The sequence below is a fragment of the Lycium barbarum genome, chromosome 4, assembly GCF_019175385.1.
Source record: "Lycium barbarum isolate Lr01 chromosome 4, ASM1917538v2, whole genome shotgun sequence".
Classification (NCBI taxonomy): domain Eukaryota; kingdom Viridiplantae; phylum Streptophyta; class Magnoliopsida; order Solanales; family Solanaceae; genus Lycium; species Lycium barbarum.
In genome coordinates this window covers 117186155-117209381 of record NC_083340.1, presented here as the reverse complement: position 1 = coordinate 117209381, position 23227 = coordinate 117186155, and the positions used below count along the sequence as shown (strand labels likewise).

Here is a 23227-nt window from a genome sequence, read left to right as displayed (position 1 = left end):
TTTTAAAATAAAATTTAGATCAAGAGAAATTTATGGCCGACGCTCTGTCAGTACCAAATGAGTTCTCCAAAATTATTATTATTACCATTTTAGATTATCTTTGTGCATAACTATTTCTATTAGATGACATCATCACCATGCATAACTTTTTAAGTATTTTTAAAGAGCTCAAATTATATGTACTATATTGGATGTGGCAATCCAAGTAAAAAAATAATGTAGGGCTAAAAATAAGACAGAAAAAAATCATGGCACGTACCTCACCTCCAAAAAATTAGTTTAAAGGGCCATGTATTACCAAAAAGGGTTTGAAAACATCTTGATTTATTAAAAGTATACTTTGATATATGAAGTAATAAATAACACATATAAGGGCAAATATTTGAAGAAGCAAATCCTTTTTAGTTCACAAGCTAACTAAATTGTTACAATGTAATTAAGTATTACAAAACTCTTTGGATTGTCTATTATATATATATATATATATATATATATATATATATATATATATATATATATATATAGTAGTAAATAATGATTATTATTTCACCTTTCCAGAACTGAGAAAAAAAAAAAAAACATAAATTCTCTCTCGTAACTATTCATTCTACCATTTTCGTGGCCTTCTGCAAATTTCCAAATCCAGGTTTACATTCAAATCCCACCACCGCCACTGCCTTGTGCAAATTCATCATTATGACCGAAAAGGTACGTCTAATTCTCTCTTCTTTTTCCCCACTTTCTTTCTACTTAATAATAAATTTGAAATTGCAATGAATTGAATTTCGATCAATGTGTTCTTTTTTACCGTATTTACACTAGCATGTTAAACTGATATTGCTGAGAATTTTGCTAGATTCGTTCTGCATGAACTGGAATAATGGTCTCTCCTTCTCGATTTTGATCTGATTTCTCCATATCGTCCACACACAAAAAAATAAAAAAGTTATAGCCCTAGACTTTAATCCTGTGACCTATGGTTGGCTGGATTGCTAAACAATATTCAGCTGTTATTCGTGGGCCCCGCTTGTATTAGCTTGTGCTTTATTAAAGGCAGTGGCGGAACCAGAATTTTCACTAAGGAGATTCAAAATATAAAACAATAAGCATTATACGAAGAAGCTAACATGATTCAATATATACTAGCTCCGCCCGTGATTACATGTAGTCATTTCCCCGTTCCTTAGTGCTGGACTTGGACACATGGCATAAACATTGCTTGGATATGTTGAAGGTAATTAAGCAATCACCATCCAGTGGTGAATTCAGGATTTTCACTAACAGGGTTCGACAAATAAAAATGTAGTGCCTAGGATTTGAACTTGGAACTATGAGCCAATTTCTAGCAGTGCGGAGCCAACATTCATATAAAAACATTTTGCAACCCTTCAACCACTGCGCCGAGCCTTCAACTTGTGTCAAGGGGTGTCAACACTGGTATAGATACCTATAAAACTAAAATTTCACCTACCTATACAATGTCATTTTCCGGGGAAGGGGTGTCGCTTGACACCCCTCGGGCAAGGGTAGGAGCCGCCCCTGATCTCTGGTCTTGTGTTCAGGGCATTCAAAATATATATATATATGTACATAAAAAATTATCTTATGTATATAGTGTATTTTTTTGCTGAGGAAATTTGGGTGAACACTTTTCCGCTCTCCTAAATCCGCCTGTCATCACCCCATCAAAAATGCTTTTATACAGACCAAAATGTCAAAAATAATGGGTCTAGTAATGTTGGAGTTGATTTCTCAAATGGTCACTCAACATAGTTATTATCTCAGAAAGTCACTTTCTTTGTCTAAGGAAATTGGAATCAAGAAGAGAGGTGACTTTTTGAGGTAATAACTATTAGCTTAGTGACCATATGAGGAATCAACCCAGCGATGTTGTGAATAGCACTAATATTTTGGATGAATAAAAAGGCAAAGTTATTGAGATTTTAAAGAAATAGCCACCGACTACAAAAGGGTTTTGCTTGAAGAAATGGAGAAGGAAGAATAGGGAAATTCACAAGGATGGGGATAGTAATTTAGACAGTAGTACAGTACTAAGTTGTTGGAGCAAAGTTTGTTAAACTCGGTTGCAATTTCAGCAAAACTTATTCATGTTTGTGCCAGAACCATCCAAACAGGGATTTGCTGGGGTCACCTTTTCTTGGTCGGATGGACTCGGATAAGTGTGATAATCGAAGTAGCAAGTCTTGCGCTGCAGCTAGAGCTGCCAAGGCAAGGTACAAAGCATCTCTGTTCAAGGTTTATGCATCTGATAAGAATGAGCTAAGTAGTTTGAGTAGGAAGAATATGGGATTCCAGCTCAACCATCTCATCAGGGGAAGGGTGAGGCTGAAACTGATAAAAAGTCTAGAGGAGAAAAGGTCAAAATCGAGAGAAAAATGCTCATTCCTGCATGGAATCTGAATCGTGAAGCTTCAATTTTTTCCCTGTTTTTGCAGGATAGTAATCATTCAGTGAGTAATTATACAAACGGTGGAAGGTCAATGAATCATGACGGAGAGTTGAATGATGAAACTCAGGATAGAGAAAGAGCAGTTGGTGAGGAACTTCAGGCTGATCTTGACAGAAGAAATGATGGGGAGGTCGGAGGCGTGTCTCAAGAAGATCTAGCTGCTGAATCACCTCAGGAGGCTGAGAAAGAGAAGAGCGAGAATCACTGCTCGTCCGCAGATCATGATCCTATGCTGGACTCGCTCTCCACCCTCCAGGCCCTTCAAGAAGCACTTGAAAGAGGTAGGTTTGTAGTTCTTGTCCATTGTTTCGATATATTATTTCTACTTAGCTTATGCAATTCTTTGTGGATATGATTAGTCATGCTCTTTTTATTATTATTATTTTTTAATTTTAAGAAAAGGTAAGTAGGAGATGATTAGTTACGCTTGCATCTTCAGTATATTGTGTGAATTGGATAACTTTGTTGTTAAGTCTATTCCAAACTCGTAGCGCGTGAAAAAAGTCTCTTCCAAATTCGAAAAGTAATAGAAAGGTGGAAACTATCAGAGTTCTTGGTTGACAGCTTCCTTATGTCCCCCTTTTTTTTGTGTTAATTCCTTTTCCCTTTTTTCGTTTTTTTTTTTTTTTTAAATTGGTAAACCCTCCATACTCCCCTGTCCAAGAGGAACAGTGGCCCTTTCCCACTTTGCGCCATCTGTGACTTGAACTCCTAATATTTGGCTGGAAGTTGTGTGCTCTTGGCACTGGAGCAACCTCTTTTGTCTCCTTTTATTTGCTCCTTTAATTAAAATTTCAATTTGATGTTTGAAAATTTTGGCTGTTATTCAAAGATTAGCATTGTTGTTGGAACGATAACACCAATCCATCAAGTCAGGAGGTAGTTTAGATAAACTGCATGACTATATGTCTACTAGAATATTTGACCGTAGCTAGATTCCTCTTCAAGGATATGTTAATCGTTTGCCTTTTCTATTTGTTTCTCGCATTTCTCTCTCTCTATCTATCTATCTATTTTCACTTTCTACAGTAACTTCGTATACTTACAGTTCTTCATTTGTCCTTTTTGTAATTCTTTTAACATTTTCAAGTTGGTACAATATGATCGGGATTAAATATTTTTTTTCTAGCAAATTCTAATATGGAAAAGAAGGAAGCGAATGCTTTCAAAATTTCCTATTTGTTGCAAACAATCTGAGGGATATCTTCAGAGGTTACAGGAGACCAGCATCGGTATTTGGACTAGGAGTAATGAATAGTTGCGTGGTTATAGAATTTGCACTAGATGGAGAGAAGTGGCCCTATAAAGAGCCCTTGTCATATTTTTCTTCATTGGCTGTAGGACAGGACAGGGAACAGAAATGGAAAAGTGAGGGGATCACTACTCATGGTGGGGCAGTGGAATAATAGGGTGTTACTAGGCTCGTATAGGGGCTGAATAAAGCTGAAACTACAGGGTTTTGCAGCAGTCGAACGACTAAAAGGTGAAAACAATGTAGGAATCAAGAGGTATAATGAATGTGTCCTTGGGGGATGCGAAGAGATGGACTTTGGGTCTAACTTAACAGTCCACCACAAAAAGAGCCCAAAATCCAATCTTTACATTTCTTCTGAAAGCTAAAAAATGGAAGAAATCCAAGGAAGATGAGATATGATAAATACTTGTACATTGTACATTAAGATATACTAATTATATATTGATTAGTGATCAAGTATGCGCTGATTATACACTGATGACAAAATTTGTGATTCCACACTTGGAAATATCAAGTTCAACAAGCAACTAACAATTGCTTGAAATTACTACCAAGGTGAGAACAACCACCACAGCTCTGTGAGGCCACTAACTTCTTATTTTCTATGAAATACTATCCACCATCGTAGATCCGAACATACGAAATTCCACCACGTGAAACCACTGTCAAAGCTCCTTCAAACATCTTAAATCCACAATTCCACAAGACTCACACCTTCTCGAACAAAGCTCTGTGGTAACAATTTCAGACTTGGGCAACCTTTACCAATGACTTCAAACACTAAATAGGCGTTTGGCCATGCAATTTGGAGCTCAAATTTGATGTTTCGATTTGAAATCAGTGTTTGTTTATTACATTTGAACAAAATTTCGACTTTCGACTTAAATTTGAAAATTTGATTTCAAATTCCAAATTCACCTAAAAGGTAGGATTTCAATTCCAAATTTGTGATTTCAATTTTTTCAAATTAAAAACTTGACCCATAAGGTTATATTTTGCAAAAACAAGACCCATACTCTAGGTGAAGAGATTGTCTGTACCATGTGAGAGGACTATAATGAAGTATAGCTAGTTACTGCTATTGTTGGTTTATTGGACCAGTGGATCTTCGTAAAATTATTTGTATTTGAAAGTTTGTAATAGCATGTAATCGCAAGCATTTATTTATAAAAGGAACATGAGCTATGAAATTTATTAATGCAATGCCTTAGGATATTCCGATACATTGCTTATGAACTATGGTTTGCTCATTTGGAAAGATCATATAAGAGTTGAAGAAGTTTTGATAGTTTTCACAAATTGTGAGATTTTCCTATTTGTTAGAAAGAGTACGACTTTTAAGATTAAAATTGCATGTCCAAATAAATTTCCACTTCAAATTTATCTGATTTTAAATCAATACTTCCAAATCATGATTTGTAATCATGGTCAAACGGTCCCTAAATCATTCGAAGAGATGGATGAGATGCAGGGGGCCCACAGAGAAGAATAGAGGAAAGGTAGAGAAGAAGAGAAGATGGGGAAGAGATATGGCAGAGAAAAGAGAAAGATCAGCTATAAATTGTGAAGACCAGAAAATTTATTTCGGGTAGTTTTTACAGATTGAAGCTTTCCTTTAAATGGAGTTGAATTGGCTGCCATATTTAGGTTAAAAATACTAAATTTTAAAATGCACATGACATACCTTTTGGATCAAATAAAACAAGTTGCTAAACTGAAGAGAAAGAGAATGCATATGGCTAAAAATAAAGATTCAACATAGTCTAAAATTTTGACACAAATAACTTGGTCATCCGAACAACATTAGTTCATTTTTCTGACAAAACAGAATGACCTTCATAAATAATTGAAATAAGAAGTACAATGACACGCAATGGATAGAAAAATGCAACAGATTAAGACGAACCGCGAACCGCATGGAAAAACAACATGAAAAAAAACAATCATAGAACAACATAATTATTTCATTCTCAATTGAGGTCCTTGGCATCTCCATCATCTTTAGCATTGGTGTCATCGCCCTCCGTTGGTGCTGGCTCTGTACCGCTTCCATCCCCTAATATAGCCATAGTCTCAACAAACCATGGGTCATTCATCAAATCTTCTATTAAACTTGCTGGTAGGGTAACATGTTCGTTATTGGCAGGAGGATTTGGAGGTTGAATGGGCTGTTTCTTTATTTCATTAAGTTTAGCCATCTTTGAAGCAGATAACTTTAACAAACCTTTAATTTGTCTAGTATCGAATTCATAAAAACTCCTTCCCTCCACAACTTGGTTGAAGAGGAGTTCCATTTCCTTCTCCTCGTTTATTTTCTCTATTTTGCTAATTTGTTCTTCTTTCTTCTTCATTTTTTCTAGAAGATAGGTTTCATGTTGGACTAACTTTTTAAGCCTTTCGGCCTCAGGAATACTTAAATACCTCATTACTACATCCTGAGCCAGACCTTTAGATTGCCAAGTAATGGGTTGGATTTTCCCTGGGCTAAAGATAATTATGGTGACTTCTACATCACACAGAGTAGAAAACTCTTCTGCTTTCTTAAATAAACTTGCTGTTCTACTATCAAGGATTGAGCTTCTCGCATTTTCACTACAGTTCCTAGTATGTCTAAGCCTTTTTCTAGCCATATTTGATTCTCAAACATAAAAATGCACTTCCTTTTGTAGTAGAACATAAAAAACTTGAAGAGGTGTGCGGCTTTTATAGATGCCTAACAGATTTTGTCACTGTAGTCAAATTAAAAAGTTTCGAGTTGGTTGAGATCGTAGTCCAAATTTTAAATAAGTTGATTAGCGTAATCTGGTTCTAAGGAAGTTATTTTACAATTTTTCTTAAGAAGTTTAAATTGCTAAAATTCAAATTGAATTTGAGATGTCAGAGTCCGTGATTATTTTTGGAGTTAGGAAGTGCAAATAATTAACTGGTGACAAGGGCATATTTGATAGAAAAAATGGATCCTATGGAAAATTTGTTCTGTAAAAGATGTTAATATATTCTTAGAAAACATTTTTGGATCATATTTCAATATTTTGATGGATAAAAGGGTTTGTGATACATTTTAGTCGTGCAAGCCGTAGGAAAAGGTATGAGACCTAAACAATATCTAGTCCAATCGGGTAGTATTTTAATACTTTTACCTTTTATAATCATACAAACGTGAGCTTTTGATATTTTACCATTCATAACCATATGACGGAGAAGGGTAAAAAGTGGCCCTAACGTATTAGAAATGGCTCAAAAATGCCCTCCTTCCACCTATTGGATCAAATTTGCCCCTCCTACCTATTGGATAAAAAATGCCCTTAACGTATTAGAAATGGCTCAAATATGCCCTCCAACATATTAATTGATCACTATATGTTAAAAACAACCAACCTAACTCAAAACTCGTTTTAAATTAACACAATTAATCGATAAACTAATGTGATAAGTTTATATAATTTGGTGCAAATGGCGCCTTTAAATTTATCTTTATTTTTTCTTTTACGTTTATTTGATACTCTGGACATGCTTTTAAAATTAAATAGTAATATCTATGTATTTATTCATAACTTTGTGCTCGTTGACACGAGACCCAGAAACTAGTATATCTAAAGATGCGAAGAAGAAAGTAAGCGTATAATTTATATTAGATATTAAAGACATATCATCATACAAAGGGAAGTTACAACTTTTAATTATCTTAATGCTAGCACATAATTTGATAAAGATAACCTCATAAAAGCAGCAGTTGAAATACATTGCTTCTGATGAACAGAGCCACAAAAGATATCCTACTACAACAGCTACTAGTCCATCTGTTTATTTAAAAAGGATAAAGAAAAAACACAGGCACACATACATCTAATTGCATAAAAAATAATTCGCACTTTGAATCCATTATTTCTAACTTAGAGTTATCTCCGCAAAGAATATTTAACGTAGTTAGCCAATTTTTTTTTTTAACATAGAATGCAAAACTGAACTGGAATAACAGCCATAATTGCATAGTTTCTCTTAAGTAAAACATACATAAATGTCTTGATTAAGCAATACTTCTACATACTGTATTCATAATCGATATATGCTTTAAAACAACTCATCATTTATCTTCTATATGGAGTTTGGTACATAATACAACAATAACAACAACATACCCAGTGTAATCGCACAAGTTTGGTACATAGTATACTTAGGTAATTAATATGTATTAATTTGTTTTTAACATATAATGATCAATTAACATGTGTGAAGGGGAGCCTTGGCGTAACTGGTAAGGTTGCTGTCATGTGACCAGGAGGTCATGGGTTCGAGCTATGGAAACAACTTCTTGCAGAAATGCAGGATAAGGCTGCGTACAGTAGACCCTTCCGGCCCTTCACCGGACCCCGCACATGTGCACGGGGCTTCCCTTTTTAATTATCAATTAACATGTGGAGGAGCGCATATTTGAGCCATTTCTAATACGTTTAAGGGCATTTTTCATCCAATAGGTAGAATGAGGGGAAAATTTGGTCCAATAGGTGGAAGGAGGACATTTTTGAGCAATTTTTAATACGTTAAGCGCATTTTGACCCTTTTCAGATCATATAATTATGAATTTCTTATATAACTATTTTTTTCTTCATGGGAAGAAAAGTAATAGTTTTTGTCGCGCCCAAAAAGGAGGAATGTGATCATCACCTGATGCCATCAACTACAAAATATGAAAATTGTCGTGGCTAAACACTTTGGCCCCAATTATTTCTTTTGTAGAATATCGTGGCAAGATGGCGTAGCCAAAAGTTAGCTGCAAACTTTACATATTTTGTGGCTAAGGACTATTACTTATTACTCCCTCCGGATCAAAAAGAGTGTCTACTTAGCCATTTGCACACCCCTTAAGAAAATACTAACTCCTAAGACAAAAATAGGTACTTTGACTAAACTGCCCTAATTAAATAGGTATTGGGATTTGATCACATAACACTTAATAGGGGCAAATATGGAAAAATAAGGTTAATTCTTTCTTGATTTGATAAGTGGACACTCTTCTTGACCCAAGAAAAAAGGGCTAAGTGGAAACTCTTTTTGATCCGGAGGGAGTACTATAAAATTTTATTATGCTGTACATACATTAGTAGTACTCTTTGGTCAAGAAATATAGCAAACAATCTTATTCTTTTGCTACGACAAAGGAAATATATAGAAATCTTTATATTGTCATCAGTCATCACAAGGTAATCTACTGTGGCAAAAGATTTAATTTGTTGCCATGAAAATTCAAATTTCTGCCTATTTTATAGTTTAATGTTGTGGCAATAGTGTAAAGCCCTTTAAATTTTTATAACTTATTTAGGCTAATTTCGGCTTAAATAAAGTTATTAAAGCAACCTGAGTTTTGTGGGATCCACACAAGAGTAAGAGATGATTGAAGAGTATTAAAATATTCATGGTATGAGTAGGAGAGTGTTGATAGCAGAAACATTGGACAAATGTTGGAAGTGAAAAGGAAGAAAGAAACAAAAGAAGTCCAGGACCTCTCGCTGCGACTCGCGCGCTAAGTCGCGAGAGACAATCCTGGGCGAGCAAGTAGAAGCAGAAAGTTCAGGGGGTTTGGGAGGCCCTCCGCCTGAGATGACTGAAAAACCTGGAGCGGGCCGCATGATACCTCTCGCGACTCATGCTTCCCTCACATGAAACCTGGACAGTATAGAAGAAGGCATTACAAGGTGGGGGAAATAGTTAGATTATGGAGCTTGGGAATTTTCTCCAATCCCATCCGACTCTCTCTTTTTTTTTTTTGAAAAGGTAACACTTATATATTTATGCAAAAATCAGACCTGCCACAAACGGTTACAGGTCTCCATAGTTACAAAGGAGTATTCAGAAGATCTTCAATCCTATAACAAAAACTTATATAGAACCTAAGACATCCATAAATGATTCTAGATCTTCCATATGCTCCTGTTTACACCAAAAGTAGAATACAGCAAGACAGTTCATTTTCATCTTCTGTAAAGAATTACACCTATTTTCAAAACATCTAAGGTTCCTTTCACCAGATGCAAGCTGGTATAATTCTCCATCTCTCTTTGTTGCCAGAAAGGTTGGCATAACTATTCCACATCTCCAGGAGTTGTACAATTTTCTCAGGCATGATCCATGTTAACCCTGTCAAATTGATGAATAAACTCCATATCTGAAAGGTAATCTTGCAGTGAATGAAGAGGTGACTAACAGTCTCTGCTTCTTCACCACAAAAGAAACTCTTTGGACAAAAATTAAAACCCCTTTTCATGAGATTTTCCTGAGTTAGTATTGCCTGCTTAGCTAGCAGCCAGACAAAACAAGAAACTTTGTAAGGGATCTTAGCTTTCCATATCAATTTCCATGGCCCGTGGTCAATCTGGCTTCCGAAAACGTTAAAATTCTTGTATGCCTCCTTTACAGAAAACTTGCCTAGTTTGTGATTGTGCTGGATTAGACAGTCTTCATCATCAGATGGTCCCTTAAATTGCTCCCAGATCTTGTAGAAGTCTGCTAGTCTCTGCATCTTCCAGTCATTTGGTAGTCTTCTAAAACCCAAATTGCATTTATTTGGTGGTGTATTTGGGCAGAAAGGAATCAGAGATGTTTTGAGAACAAAAGCTGCAATATTCAGAAGCTCAAGATGAACTGCTTAGGCCTTTTCTATTTTTGGTGTAAACAGGAATTAGCAACACAAACTGAAGATATTTTCAATGTTCTAGACAGTTTGTAACTAGCAATAGATATAGGAGCCCTTTTTGTAAGTGAACTCTTTTGAGGGGGACTACACTTTCTTTGTGTAGTATACCTGTGGATGTTAATATAAATGTTACCATTCTCCCAAAAAAAAAAAAAAAACTCAAATTCCACCCCTGATTAGACCATACCTCTGCCACAGAGGCATTTTGTGGCTGGTTGAGGATGTATATATCTGGGAATAAGAGTTTCAAATTGCCTTGTTCTAACCAATTGTCTTCCCAGAAGCATATCTTCATGCCATTTCCTGCCTTTAATCTGCAATCGCATCCGGCTTAGATCAATTCCCAAACAGTCAAGTTGAGTTTTTATGGATATTTTGGGTCAATGCCAACACATTAACACTACAATCAAATATTTTGTTTAATGGGAGCTGGTCATGTATTGCATTTGTATTTGAAAATCCTCGCCTATTTGGGTATGTAAATTTAAGTTTAGTCACAAGGTGTGTTGTCCAACCATTTATTTCGAAGCTATAAGACCAACAAGATGTGGGGCCTTGTTCTCTTTTGGCGGCATAGGACTTCTCATTCTGTGCTTTTAATTTCGTGCAAAAGTATATGAGTTGACAGGAAATAAATAATTTATATAAATCAACGGTTTTCTCAAAAATAGTATAATTTCAGGTATCTGGCATTCCAACTTCTTTGAAGTTCCATGTTGTCCGGTTTTGGAGTCTATATGTCCCTTGTCTGACCACTTTTATTATTTGGTACAGGCTTGGCCCCCATTTTTCTAGAAGTTGGGTCCTGTGTGTTTAGAAACACGTGTCCAAGGAACCTATCCCCTCGTTTGGAAATTCAAGCTTGTTCATCTTAATTGTAATATGAAGCAATTTTTTATTTGTACATGCACTTGGGAGATATGCTTGTTCTTTTCAGTCGTCTATGAAGTCTAGTCAGTTGTTACTTCTTTATTTGGTTCCTCTCTTCCCCACGTGTATCTGGGTTGGGTACACCGGCTTCAATAGGAAGCAAGGGTTCTGCTCCATAAACTAAGAAGTAAGAAGTTTCACCTATTGAAGTGCGGGCGGTCGTTCGATAGTCCTCTATTTTATGTGGGAAACTTGTCACCCCACCTCTTTTGGCTTGGTTCAGCCATGTTTTAAATGAGGAGATTATTATTTTGTTGCTGGACTCAGCTTGTCCATTAGACTGATGGTATCTTGCGGTTGAAAAGTTTAATTGAATAACCCACTCCTCACACAAGGCTCAGAATCCTTTTTCGATAAATTGTGAGATGTTATCACATGCGGTCTCTTTTGACAGTCTGAACCTGCATATTATATTTTTTTCAAAAAAAGTTAATTATATCCAATTCTTTTACTTTGGCGTAGTCACTGGCTTCAACCATTTGGAGAAGCACGTCAGTCGATGCTAGCATGTAGCATAGTTGACTTGGGGCTTGTGGCAACTTGCCCACTATATTCATTCCCCACGCCATGAATTGCCCGTAAAGCCCTGTAAATTTTCGCTATTTAATTCGGGTAAAGCCGTGATTAGGAGAGTAATAACGCCATGGGGATACTTGGATATGGGTAGAATTCGAGTTGGAAGAACACAAGCTAATATCTCCTAGCAGTATTAGTAATACGGTGTTTGGCTTCTGATATTTAGCTCCACATAACTAATAAAGCATTGAGTTATGAAGTGACTTATTTAAGCTGTAGAACCCTCTCAAGCAAATAAAAAATGATTTCACATGTTTGGCTGATTCTTCTGCAATTGTTTTGTTTAATTTTCCTGTTTGATGATGCTACATCAAAGCTGGTCTTTATTTGAAACAGTACATAAATTGAACAACCAAGAGGCACGATGCGTTACGTTAGCTTGAGGGTTATTGATACGCTTCATTGTTTCTAAAGAATCTAGTGGACAGAGGCCTAAGTAGCTCAGGGTAGTTTAGACACCATCTCATTGCATGTAAGGATGTGTTGTTCAGCATATTGAAGTTATTAGTGTTGGATCTCAAAGCGTATTTTGGGGGATTTGTAACCATTGACCAGTTTGTTTCACTCCTTAACCTTTTCCCGTTGCATTTGGTTTTCCTTGTGTTAGTATATAGTCCTCGGCGTTGCCCGTGTTTATTTTTACCAAATTTGGTAAAACTATATTTCTTACATTTTTGAAAAATCAATTACTCATTGGAGTTTCATTATTCCAGTTACATCAATTGGTTGATGTGCTTTCTCTGCAGAACTTTGGAGCTTCAGAGAAATTAAAAAAGAAGATTCTATCACCATCTCAAATAGTTGCTCAAAAAAGGAAGAAAAGAGTGTTGGAATTGCGTTGCATCGGAGAACTAGCGACCTTGAAAGTGAGGTTGAGGCTCTCTTCCGACAGAAAATTGAAGCTGAAGTTGAGTATTTGACTGTATCAAGAGCGGTCAAAAAGTTGAGAGTTGCAGCAGTTGAACAAGTTAACCTCTTGGAAGAACAAAAGAAATTAGCTTCAGAACAAGCGCAGATTGTTAAAAAGCTTGGAGAAGCAGAATTGAAGGCTGCAACGCTTAAAACACAGGCTACGAAGTTTGAGAATTGCGGTGAAGATATCATGACCATCGATGAAATGCTAAAGCTACAGAAGAGAGTCTGTAAGTACAGCACTTGTTTTTTATTACAGTTGGTGTTGCTGGTTGTCGTTGGGCTGTTTCTCTTGCAGATATCACCGGATTATGCTGAAGTTGTACCCACGTAAATTGTAGAAGTGAACTTTTGCCTCCATTTTTTGTGTACTGTTACCATCGTTGAACAGTCTTGAATATTAATTATTTACTTTTAGATGTTTGTAGATAGATGGACCTCCTGGTTTCCATTTTTGCCGGTCGCTATTGAATTTTAGCAATTAAAATAGAAGATGATCTGTTTCTGCGATTGATCGTCGGGCAATTATGGACCTACTTGGGTTATAAGGTCCCCAAAAGTTTCTTATTTTGCGGTGTATGGTATTGACTAGAAATGATTCTTTAGGAAAATGTTTTCTATGAACAAGTCATCATCTGGTATATTGGTTATCAGAAAGGACTTCTGATCACATTGAACACATAAATGCGTGGATGACTTTGCTTGAAAGTTGTCGTTTCATTCTCATATTTGCACTACATATATTTCGAGGCAACATTTATGATATAATTTGACAGTCTACCCGAGTGTGGTGTTTTGATACAACTTTTCATGAGTCAAAATGTTTTTCTCCTGGGAAAGAAGTATCTTAAAAGTCAGAAAAATAACTTGCTTCGGACAACAAGAGACATTCCACATTAATTGTTTTCTTCCTAACTGCCAGTCCCCTCCCCATTTTTCCCTTCCTCCTCTCATCCCACTACCCGTCCCATATTACGTGTTCATTTTTTCTTTACACGTCCTTTAAGAACTCATAAATAAAAATCTATCTTTATTACATTACCTTTATTTCTCTTCAATTAATTGCACTTTATTTCATATCAGTTACTTTAAAAAATAATTAATGTTAAGGGCAAAGTAGAAAAAATTTAATTAATTCTATGTTGATTTTGTAAATGGACAAGTATTTCGGGACGGATATTTATAGTAATGTGGACAACTAAAATGGGACGGAGGGGGTATAAGTGTGCACGTCTCTTGGGATAATATCAGCTTACTTATCAAACATAAAAAATAATTCTTCCTCCCTCGTCACAAATTATTTGTTGTGGTTATTAAAAATAATTGTCTCTAATTATTTATCGTTTTAGAAGTTTAAGGTAATTAATTTTTTTTTCTATTTTACTCTTAGTTGAATTTTATCATTAATGGAGATGACACATAAATAGAGTAAACATTTAATGGATAGAGAGTACAACTTAGACATAAATAAGGGTAAAGTAGGTCAAAATATCCCTCCTAATTGATACTCCCTCTGGTTCAAAATAAGTTTCCGGTCGGTTTTTTTCACACCTCTTAAGAAAACACTGAACACTTACAAGAAAACACTAACTAAGTAGGTATTTTGACTAATCAACCATTAATTAATAAGATTGTTGCCTATTTATTGCCTTGAGTGAATAGGGGCAAACATGAAAAAATATAGTTAATTCCTTCTTGATTATGTAATTGGACGCTTAAAAATATAGTTAATTCCTTCTTAATTATGTAAGCGAACACTTATTTTGAACCAAAATAAAAAAGGCTAAGTAGATATTTATTTCTTAAGAGGCGTGTAAAACAAAAAAACGATAAATAATTTGAGACGGAGGGAGTACTTATTTTAAGAACAATTTTTGTGGAAAACATTTGCCTTAACTAAATACCTTAATTAGATGTTTGGAAGTCACTGAAATCACTTTTGAAAATGGTATACCTCCATACTCCCCTGTCCAAGAGGAACAGTGGCCCTTTTCTAATATTTTGGCTAGAAGTTGCGTGCTCTTGGAACTGGAGCAACCTTTTTTGTTTCCTTTTGCTGCTCCTTTAATTAAACTTCCAATCTATTGTTTGAAAATTTTGCCATTATGCAAAGACTAACATTCTTTCTGGAACGATAACGCCAAGCCATTTCTAATATTTTGGCTAGAAGTTGCGTGCTCTTGGAACTGGAGCAACCTTTTTTGTTTCCTTTTGCTGCTCCTTTAATTAAACTTCCAATCTATTGTTTGAAAATTTTGCCATTATGCAAAGACTAACATTCTTTCTGGAACGATAACGCCAAGCCATTTCTAATATTTTGGCTAGAAGTTGCGTGCTCTTGGAACTGGAGCAACCTTTTTTGTTTCCTTTTGCTGCTCCTTTAATTAAACTTCCAATCTATTGTTTGAAAATTTTGCCATTATGCAAAGACTAACATTCTTTCTGGAACGATAACGCCAAGCCAGTAAGTCAGGAGGTAGTGTTGATAAACTGAAAGACTATGTGTCTACTAGAATATTTGACTGTAGCTAGATTCCTCTTCAGGGAACAGAAAATGTGGGAAAAGTGAGGGATCCCTACTCATGGTGGTGTAGTGTAATAATAGAGTGTTACAAGGCTCGTATAGCGGCTGAATAAAGCTGAAACTACAGGGTTTTCCAGCAGTCCAAAGACTAAAAGGTGAAAAAATGTTGGAATCAAGATGTATAACGAATGTGTCCTTGGGGGATGCGAAGAGATGCACTTTGGGTCTAACTTAACGGTCCACCACAAAAAGACCCCAAAATGCAATCTATACATTTCTTCCGAAAGCTAAAAAAAGGAAGAAATCCAAGGAAGATGAGATATGATAAACACTTATACATTAAGATACACCAATTATATATCGATTATTCATCAAGTATGCATTGATTATACACTAACGACAAAATTTGTGATTCCACAATTGGAAATATCAAGTTCAACAAGCAACTAACAATTGTTACCAAGGTTAGAACAACCACCACGGCTCCGTGAAGCCACTAACAACTTCCTATTTTCTATGAAATACCATCCACCATCGTAGATCCGAACATACGAAATTCCACCACGTGAAACCACCGTCAAAGCTCCTTCAAACACCTGAAATCCACAATTCCACAAGACTCACACCTTCTCAAACAATTTCAGACTTGGGCAACCTTTACCAACCACTTCAAACACTAAGTAGGTGTTTGGCCATGCAATTTGGAGCTGAAATTTGATGTTTCAATTTGAATTCAGTATTTGTTTATGACATTTGAACAAAACTTCAACTTCAATTTCAAATTTTGATTTCAAATTCCAAATTCACCTAAAAGGTAGGATTTCAATTCCAAAAAAGACCCATACTTGATGTGAAGAGATTGTCTGTACCATGTGAGAGGACTATAGTAAAGTATAGCTAGTTACTGCTATTGTTGATTTATTAGACCAATGGATCTTCAAAATTATGTGTATTTTAAAGTTTGTAAGAGCATATTGTCACGACCCGACTAGGGGGCCATGACGAGTACCCGGAGCTGGCTACCGAGCACCACTTACTATGCTAATCATCTTGCTCAACCTGGACATACACAATCTCCATGGCAACACACACACATATATAAGCTCTCACGGCTACCAAAAATAATGTACAAGAATATACACTAATATATCCATGAGACCACTACTACCCACGCGTATGTATCTATGAGCCTCTACTAGAGTACTATGACATAAGGACGGAACAGGACCCCGTCGTGCCCAAATACACAAAATAACATCTCAAAAATGGCACCTCCGGAATAATGGAGTGCTCCTGTAAATCTGCTGAGTAGCTCTTAGGAATCTGGGCCACCTCCCTGGCTACCTGTGGGCATAAACACAGCGTAAAAAAAAAAAGGACGTTAGTACGAACATTGTACTGAGTATGTAAGGCATATACAACAATAACATATCAAAGAGATGAGGGAACATCAAGTAAGGAAACAACCTGTAACTGAATGTCACTTAAGATAGAGTAATGCATGCTAACTTACATCATAAACATCATCATATCAAGTATGCATATATAAGCTGCCCGACCATATAAGTACGGTGTGATCATCATTAGCCCGCGTCCAGGCCTCCCGCATCCGCGGTAAACATCTCATGTCGCCCATTAGCGGTGTCTGCCCATGCCCTCTAGACATGGTGTATATGCCGCCCGCCTTAGCGGTGTCTGCCCGGCCATATAGGCACGGTGTAATCTCATCACCATATACTTATCATAAAGCATGCATAAAAACTCAATGACAAGCTATAACTCTATCGGGGTGACGTAAGGTCGAGGACCCCCGATTCCATTATGAAGTAGTCATAATCATCATGCCTCACCTTGAAGGAACTAGCATTATAAGGTGAGTCTAGCAACAATGAATAACATCAAGGAATCATTAGCTTCATAAGAATATCGTATCATAAGCTTTGAAATCTCTAGACTTAGAATCATCATCATCATTATCATATTCGTAACATATCTCTTATCTTTATCTCATGAGAAGCTCTTTATAAACATAGACTCATAGTTTCCGGAATGTAAGAAAGTCATAGGAAGATAAAGGGAGTCATGTCATAGGAATCACGCCTTAAGAAAAGAAGGGACTAGCATCACATACCTTGATGTCTCTCTAACTTTATCAATTAAATGCTTTCCTCCGATGTTCACGATTCTACATTCAAGAGAATTCGTACTAGAATTAGATAATCGGAAACATACTAGAATTATTTATAACAAGATTATACTCATAACATCTCAAAAATTATGGTTCATGTCAACTATTATTCAAGAACACCATTATTTCACATTTGAGCTCCATATTCTACCTTCTTCCATAATCTAAGTCTTTCAACCCTTCAATATTCTAAATAACATGAAATGATCATAAAACTCACCTTTGATTGTGTAGGAATGGGTTTTGAATAGAAATGCTTCAGTTGAAGAAAACTTTAGTTCCTCTTCCAAAGAAATTCTTGACTTCTAGCAACCCTAACGAGCTTCCTTGCACTTGATTTCCTTGGATTGATGAAGTTGATCTTTGATTTCCCTTGAATTCTTGTAAATGAAGTGTGTGGAATATTCTAGAGACTTAGAGAGAAGTGGAGAAATTGGTAGAATGAAATTTTAAAAGTGGGAACATGTATTTATACTTGGAAATTATTCAGTCCGTCGGGACTTATACGGACCTTTATACGGTCCGTATAAGTGTCCGTATTTCACCATCAGGGGGTTATATGGACCGTATAAAGTTATACGGACTGTATAAGTGGTCGTATAACTCCATTTTTCTGAAATTATTTCCGTCGTTTCGTTTGATCTCCAATCCTTATGGAACCTTCTTAGCACTTGTTTGACACTTCATTAACAACTGAAGGAGCGTTATAACTTTTCCTCAAGACCTCATTAGATCAACATTAACTCGGTACTTGCAACCCCTTTCAAGACATGACTTATACTTAACATTCTTCAATGAAATCTCTTCTCTTGCTTCAAACGTCTTTGGAATCTTCATTAGAACCATTAAGCACTACTTCTTACTTGTAGAAACATCATATACTTCTCACCCTGCGTTAGTCCATCTACCATATAACGACATGAAATTTTCCAGGTGTAACACATATAATCGCAAGCATTTATTTATAAAAGGAACATGAGCTATGAAATTTATTAATGCGACGCCTTATGATATTCCGATACATTGCTTGTGAACTATGATTTGCTCATTTGGAAAGATCGTAAGAGTTGAAGAAATTTTGATAGTTTTCATAAATTGTGAGATTTTCATATTTATAAGAAAGAGTACAACTTTTAAGATCCAAATTGCATGTCCAAATAAATTTTAACTTCAAATTAATCTAATTTTAAATCAATACTTCCAAATCATAATTTGAAATCATGGTCAAACAGTCCCTAAATCATTCTAAGAGATGGAGTGGTCGAGGAGATATAGTGGGGCCACAGAGGAGAATAGAGGAAGGGTAGAGAAGAAGAGAAGAAGGGGAAGAGATATGGCAGAGAAATTGTGAATGTTGAGATCATAATATTTATTTTGGGTAGTTTTTACAGATTGAGCCTTTTCTTTAAATGGAGTTGAATTGGCTACTAGTGCATGTTTTTTACGTCACTGTTTATCTTTTAGATCTGTGAAGTCAATTCTGATACAAATAACACTAACCCTACACCAATGAATTATGCTACTGCATTACCTAATGAGTTGACACAACAAACTACTGAACCTTTTGAACCAAAAATTATTACTTTTCTACATGGAGAACCAACTATGACATGGACGAAGATGGAGTTCGAAGAGTTAACGAGGCGACAAAATTTACAATTTTCTATTGTAGCAAAATTTTCCTATGAAAGGCCAGATCTAGCGGAATTGAGGAAAATGTTGCCAATCTAGTTGGAAGTTAAAGGAAAATGCGAGATGGGATACTTGGAGGAGCGCCACATTTTGATTAGATTGTCACTTTTGGAAGATTATGCAGCGTTACTATCAAAAGCTTGGGAATTAAGGGTCAGAAATAGATATTTCCCCTTACGATTTATAAAATGGGATCCATGGTTTAATCCGGATGAGAAAACAACCATAGCCATTGCCTGGATCTCTTTTCCTGGATTACCAACAAACCTATTTGACAAAGAATCAATGTTCTCTCTAGCAACTGCGGTTGGTACACCATTGGTGCTTGAAAAGGCCACAAATAATCAAACGAGACCTAGTTGTGCTAGGATCAAAGTGGAAGTGGATTTGTTGAAAGATTTACCAAAAAGAATTCAAATCAATTGCTTCGATGAGGAGATAGGAGAGGTGAGATCAAAATGGCAAAAAATTCAATATGATTATTTGCCTAAATATTGTACACGCTGCAAATTGCAAGGCCATGATGTCCATGGCTGCTGGATCCTGCATCCAAAACACAAGCCACAAAGAGAGGAGCAAAAAGAAGAAAAACATGATATTGCTAAGGGTAAAGCCAAAGAGGAAGCCAACAAATCAACTGAGAAACAACTAGCTGCCGATTTAAATCAAAATGGAGTGTACAAGAATGGAAAATTGGTGTATGAGAATTGGAATGTGCATAGTGCAAAACAGGAAACATAAAAGCAATGCAAAGAATGCAACACAATCAGTGATACAACAGAGTTCTAAGTCTACAGTAATAGCAAACAAATATGATACTTTGGTGGATTTAACCGAGGAGATGCACGAGGAGACAAACAAGAAATCAGAGGAACACCACACATCCAACATTAAAGACCAAAAGGAGACTTCCAAGCCTTGGATAGAGCCATCTTTTGGCAAGAAAAGTGAAGCTTGCAAGGATATAGAGAAGAACAAAGAAGAGGAGAAAAGGAAGAGGACAAAAAGTCACAACAAAGATAGCAACAACAAAGATAATCAACTAAGGCAGAAATAGGTGAAACACAAGCAGATGCAGTCAAAGAGCAGCAAGCAAAATTAATGATAACGCCACAAGATATTGATGCAGAAAAAAGTTACAATAGTTTGTCTATTGACAGAGACAATAAGCAGCAGTAAGATGAAAAGTCTCTGATAGGGCAACATCAGGAAAATAATCATCAGAGATCAGGTCAAGCTATTTCTGTTGGAGGACAAGCAGAATCCATTTCAGGAGAAAAGGACACTCCAAAAAAGCCACCGGATGATAATCACAATGCAGCATATGATCATAATTTGTCCTAAATTGGATTAACTGCGAAATCAGTTACCATTGGAACATCAGCCAGAGTAGATAGTCAAGAGGGCCAAATAGATACAACCATGAGCAAAGAAAATCACAACCAAATTCATAACAACAAAGGGGCAATGCAGGACATAACAGGGGAGACAACGAACTTTGCAACAGTAGATGAAGTTAATATGCAGCTGCAGGAACACACTATCAGAAATGGCAATCAACAGACAATTAATGACAATGACGAGGAACATGATATTGACATTGGAAATGATGTGGATGAAGAAAGAAAGCTGCTGGAAGTTAGTAGTAATGCAGAAAACTTTCCAAAACAGGCTAAAAAGGCAAGAAAGGAGACTAGGCAACATATACAAAGAGACAAAAGTGTACCTCCTAAATTAACAGGAGGTGTACAAACAAGGAAAGCACTTGCCAAATCCACTTCTCAATGAATTGCTCTCTCATTTGGAATATTAGATCTGTTAACACTCAGCAGGCCTTTGAAAGAGTAATTTTATTACACAGACAAAAAAAATTCAATGTTATAGCCCTTATGAAGCCATTTCAACATTTTAGACATATTGATATGTATAAAATGTGGTTGAATATGGAGACTGCTGCTTACAATATAAATGGGAAGATATGGATCTTTGTGGAAACCGGTTTTCAATTGGAAATTTTGAAGGACACTGATCAATTATTGTCCTTCAAGCTCACCTCTTTTGATGGAGAACATGAAGTTATTATGACTATAGTCCATGCTAGTACTGATAGAGGAACTAGAATTGCATTATGGGATGATTTATATGATATTACTACACATATGCATCTCCCCTGGCTGGTAGGTGAAGATTTCAATGTGATTACAGAGGCTGCTGAGAAATATGGAGGGCTTCCAGTTCAGTATACAGAGACTGAAGATTTCAGACACTGCATTGATTCAAGTCAGTTGGTGGATCTTGGCTTCACAAGGAGCATGTACACTTGGTGGAATGGGAGATTTGATGAGGCCTGCATTTTCAAAAGGTTGGATAGATGCCTAGGGAATCTAGCTTTGCAGAACACTTATCCTAATTTAGAAGTTGAACACTTAATCAAGCAAGGTTTAGATCATTCTCCTTTATTGATAAGTCTCAAACAGGATAGTAAACCAATCAAGAAGTCTTTCAAATTCCTAAATTTCTAGTTGGAGCATGAGACTTTTCAGGAAGTGGTTAGAAATAACTGGGCTTCAAATTTCAGTTCTGATCCATTTTTTAACTTTCACAATAAGTTTAAGAAGGCGAGAAAATCCCTCTCTATTTCGAGCAAAGAGACCTATGGGGATATATTTAGGAAAATTGCCACATTAGAGGAGGTGGTTCAAGTGCATGAACAAGAATTTGAGCAAAATCCCACTAGTTTAAATAGACAGAGACTACAAAAAGTACAGGCAGAGTTGATAAAGTTCTATGCTATTGAAGAAAAGTTCTGGAAAAAAAAAGGCAGAGATGCAGTGGTGTAAAGATGGAGACAAAAATACTAAGTTTTTTCATGCTCATGTCACTGGAAAAAGAAGAAGGTTGTAGCTTAAAAGAATTCAAAATAGTAGGGGAGACTGGTTAGAGATAGAGGAAGACATAGCAAGGGCGGCCATCAGTTTAGAGATAGAGGAAGACATAGCAAGGGAGGCCATCAGTTTCTTCACAAGTCAATTTAGTGAAGAAAACATTCCTACTGATTTTGAGATGTTAAAACATATCCCTAAAATGATCAGTGAGGTACAAAATGAAAGAATGCATGAAATGCCAAAGGAAGAAGAGGTTAAAAGAGCAGTTTTTGGCTTAAATGCAAATAGTGCTGGAGGACCTGATGGGTTTACCAGAAAATTCTTTCAAGCATGCTGGGATACAATTGGCAAAGAAATGACCTAGATGGTGAGGGCATTCTTCTGTGGAAATGAATTACCCAGGTATATTATTTGCCCCAATTTGGTACTTATTCCAAAAAAAGAAAGAGATTACTACTTTCTCAGACTTAAGACCCATAAGTCTGAGTAACATTACTAGTAAGGTCTTTTCAAGGATAATCCATGACAGAATGGTAAAGATGTTACCAGATCTTATTTCACCTCAACAATCTGGATTTGTTAAGGGGAGAAACATTGGAGAAAACATTCTGTTAGTGCAAGAAATTGTTCATGACATTAGAATCAGAGCAAGCCTGCTAATGTGGTTTTCAAGCTTGATATGGCAAAGGCATATGATAGGGTATCTTGGTTATTCTTGACTAAAGTCCTACGACAGATGGGATTTGGGGAAAGGTTGATTGATATGGTGTTCAGGATAATATATCTAACAATTGGTATTCAATTCTGATAAATGGCCAACCACAAGGCTTTTTCAGATCTACAAGAGGGGTGAAACAAGGAGATCCTTTAACTCCCACTTTATTCATATTAGCAGCTGAATGCTTATCCAGGGCTCTAAATGCATTACATAATAAAGACAGATTCAAAGTATTTGGGATGTCAAAGTGGAGTCCACATGTCAATCATTTGGCATATGCTGATGATACAATTATATTCACCTCTGCAGATGAATACTCAATGAAGCTGATTGTGGAGACTTTGACAGACTATGATCAGATCAGTAGGCAGAAAATCAACAAAGGG

At 36.2% G+C, this 23227-nt stretch overlaps 2 protein-coding genes across 3 annotated transcripts; one reads left to right on the top strand and one right to left on the bottom strand.

Moving 5' to 3' along the window:
- Positions 1–542: 542 nt before the first annotated feature.
- Positions 543–13475, top strand: LOC132636270 (WPP domain-interacting protein 1-like). 2 transcript variants are annotated; one of them, XM_060353049.1, is made up of 4 exons: positions 550–708; positions 2122–2234; positions 2457–2751; positions 12669–13475. In XM_060353049.1, exons 3-4 carry the CDS (start codon positions 2502–2504, stop codon positions 13166–13168), a joined length of 750 nt encoding a protein of 249 aa, XP_060209032.1. In that variant the 5' UTR covers positions 550–708; positions 2122–2234; positions 2457–2501; the 3' UTR covers positions 13169–13475. The 2 variants fall into 2 exon arrangements, with proteins under 2 accessions (XP_060209031.1, XP_060209032.1); XM_060353048.1 differs by lacking the exon at positions 2122–2234 and having other exon boundaries at positions 543–708.
- LOC132636271 (agamous-like MADS-box protein AGL36) lies at positions 5534–6546 on the bottom strand. Its single transcript, XM_060353051.1, has one exon. The coding sequence runs from the start codon at positions 6353–6355 to the stop codon at positions 5696–5698; it is 660 nt and encodes a 219-aa protein (XP_060209034.1). The 5' UTR covers positions 6356–6546; the 3' UTR covers positions 5534–5695.
- Positions 13476–23227: the final 9752 nt, after the last annotated feature.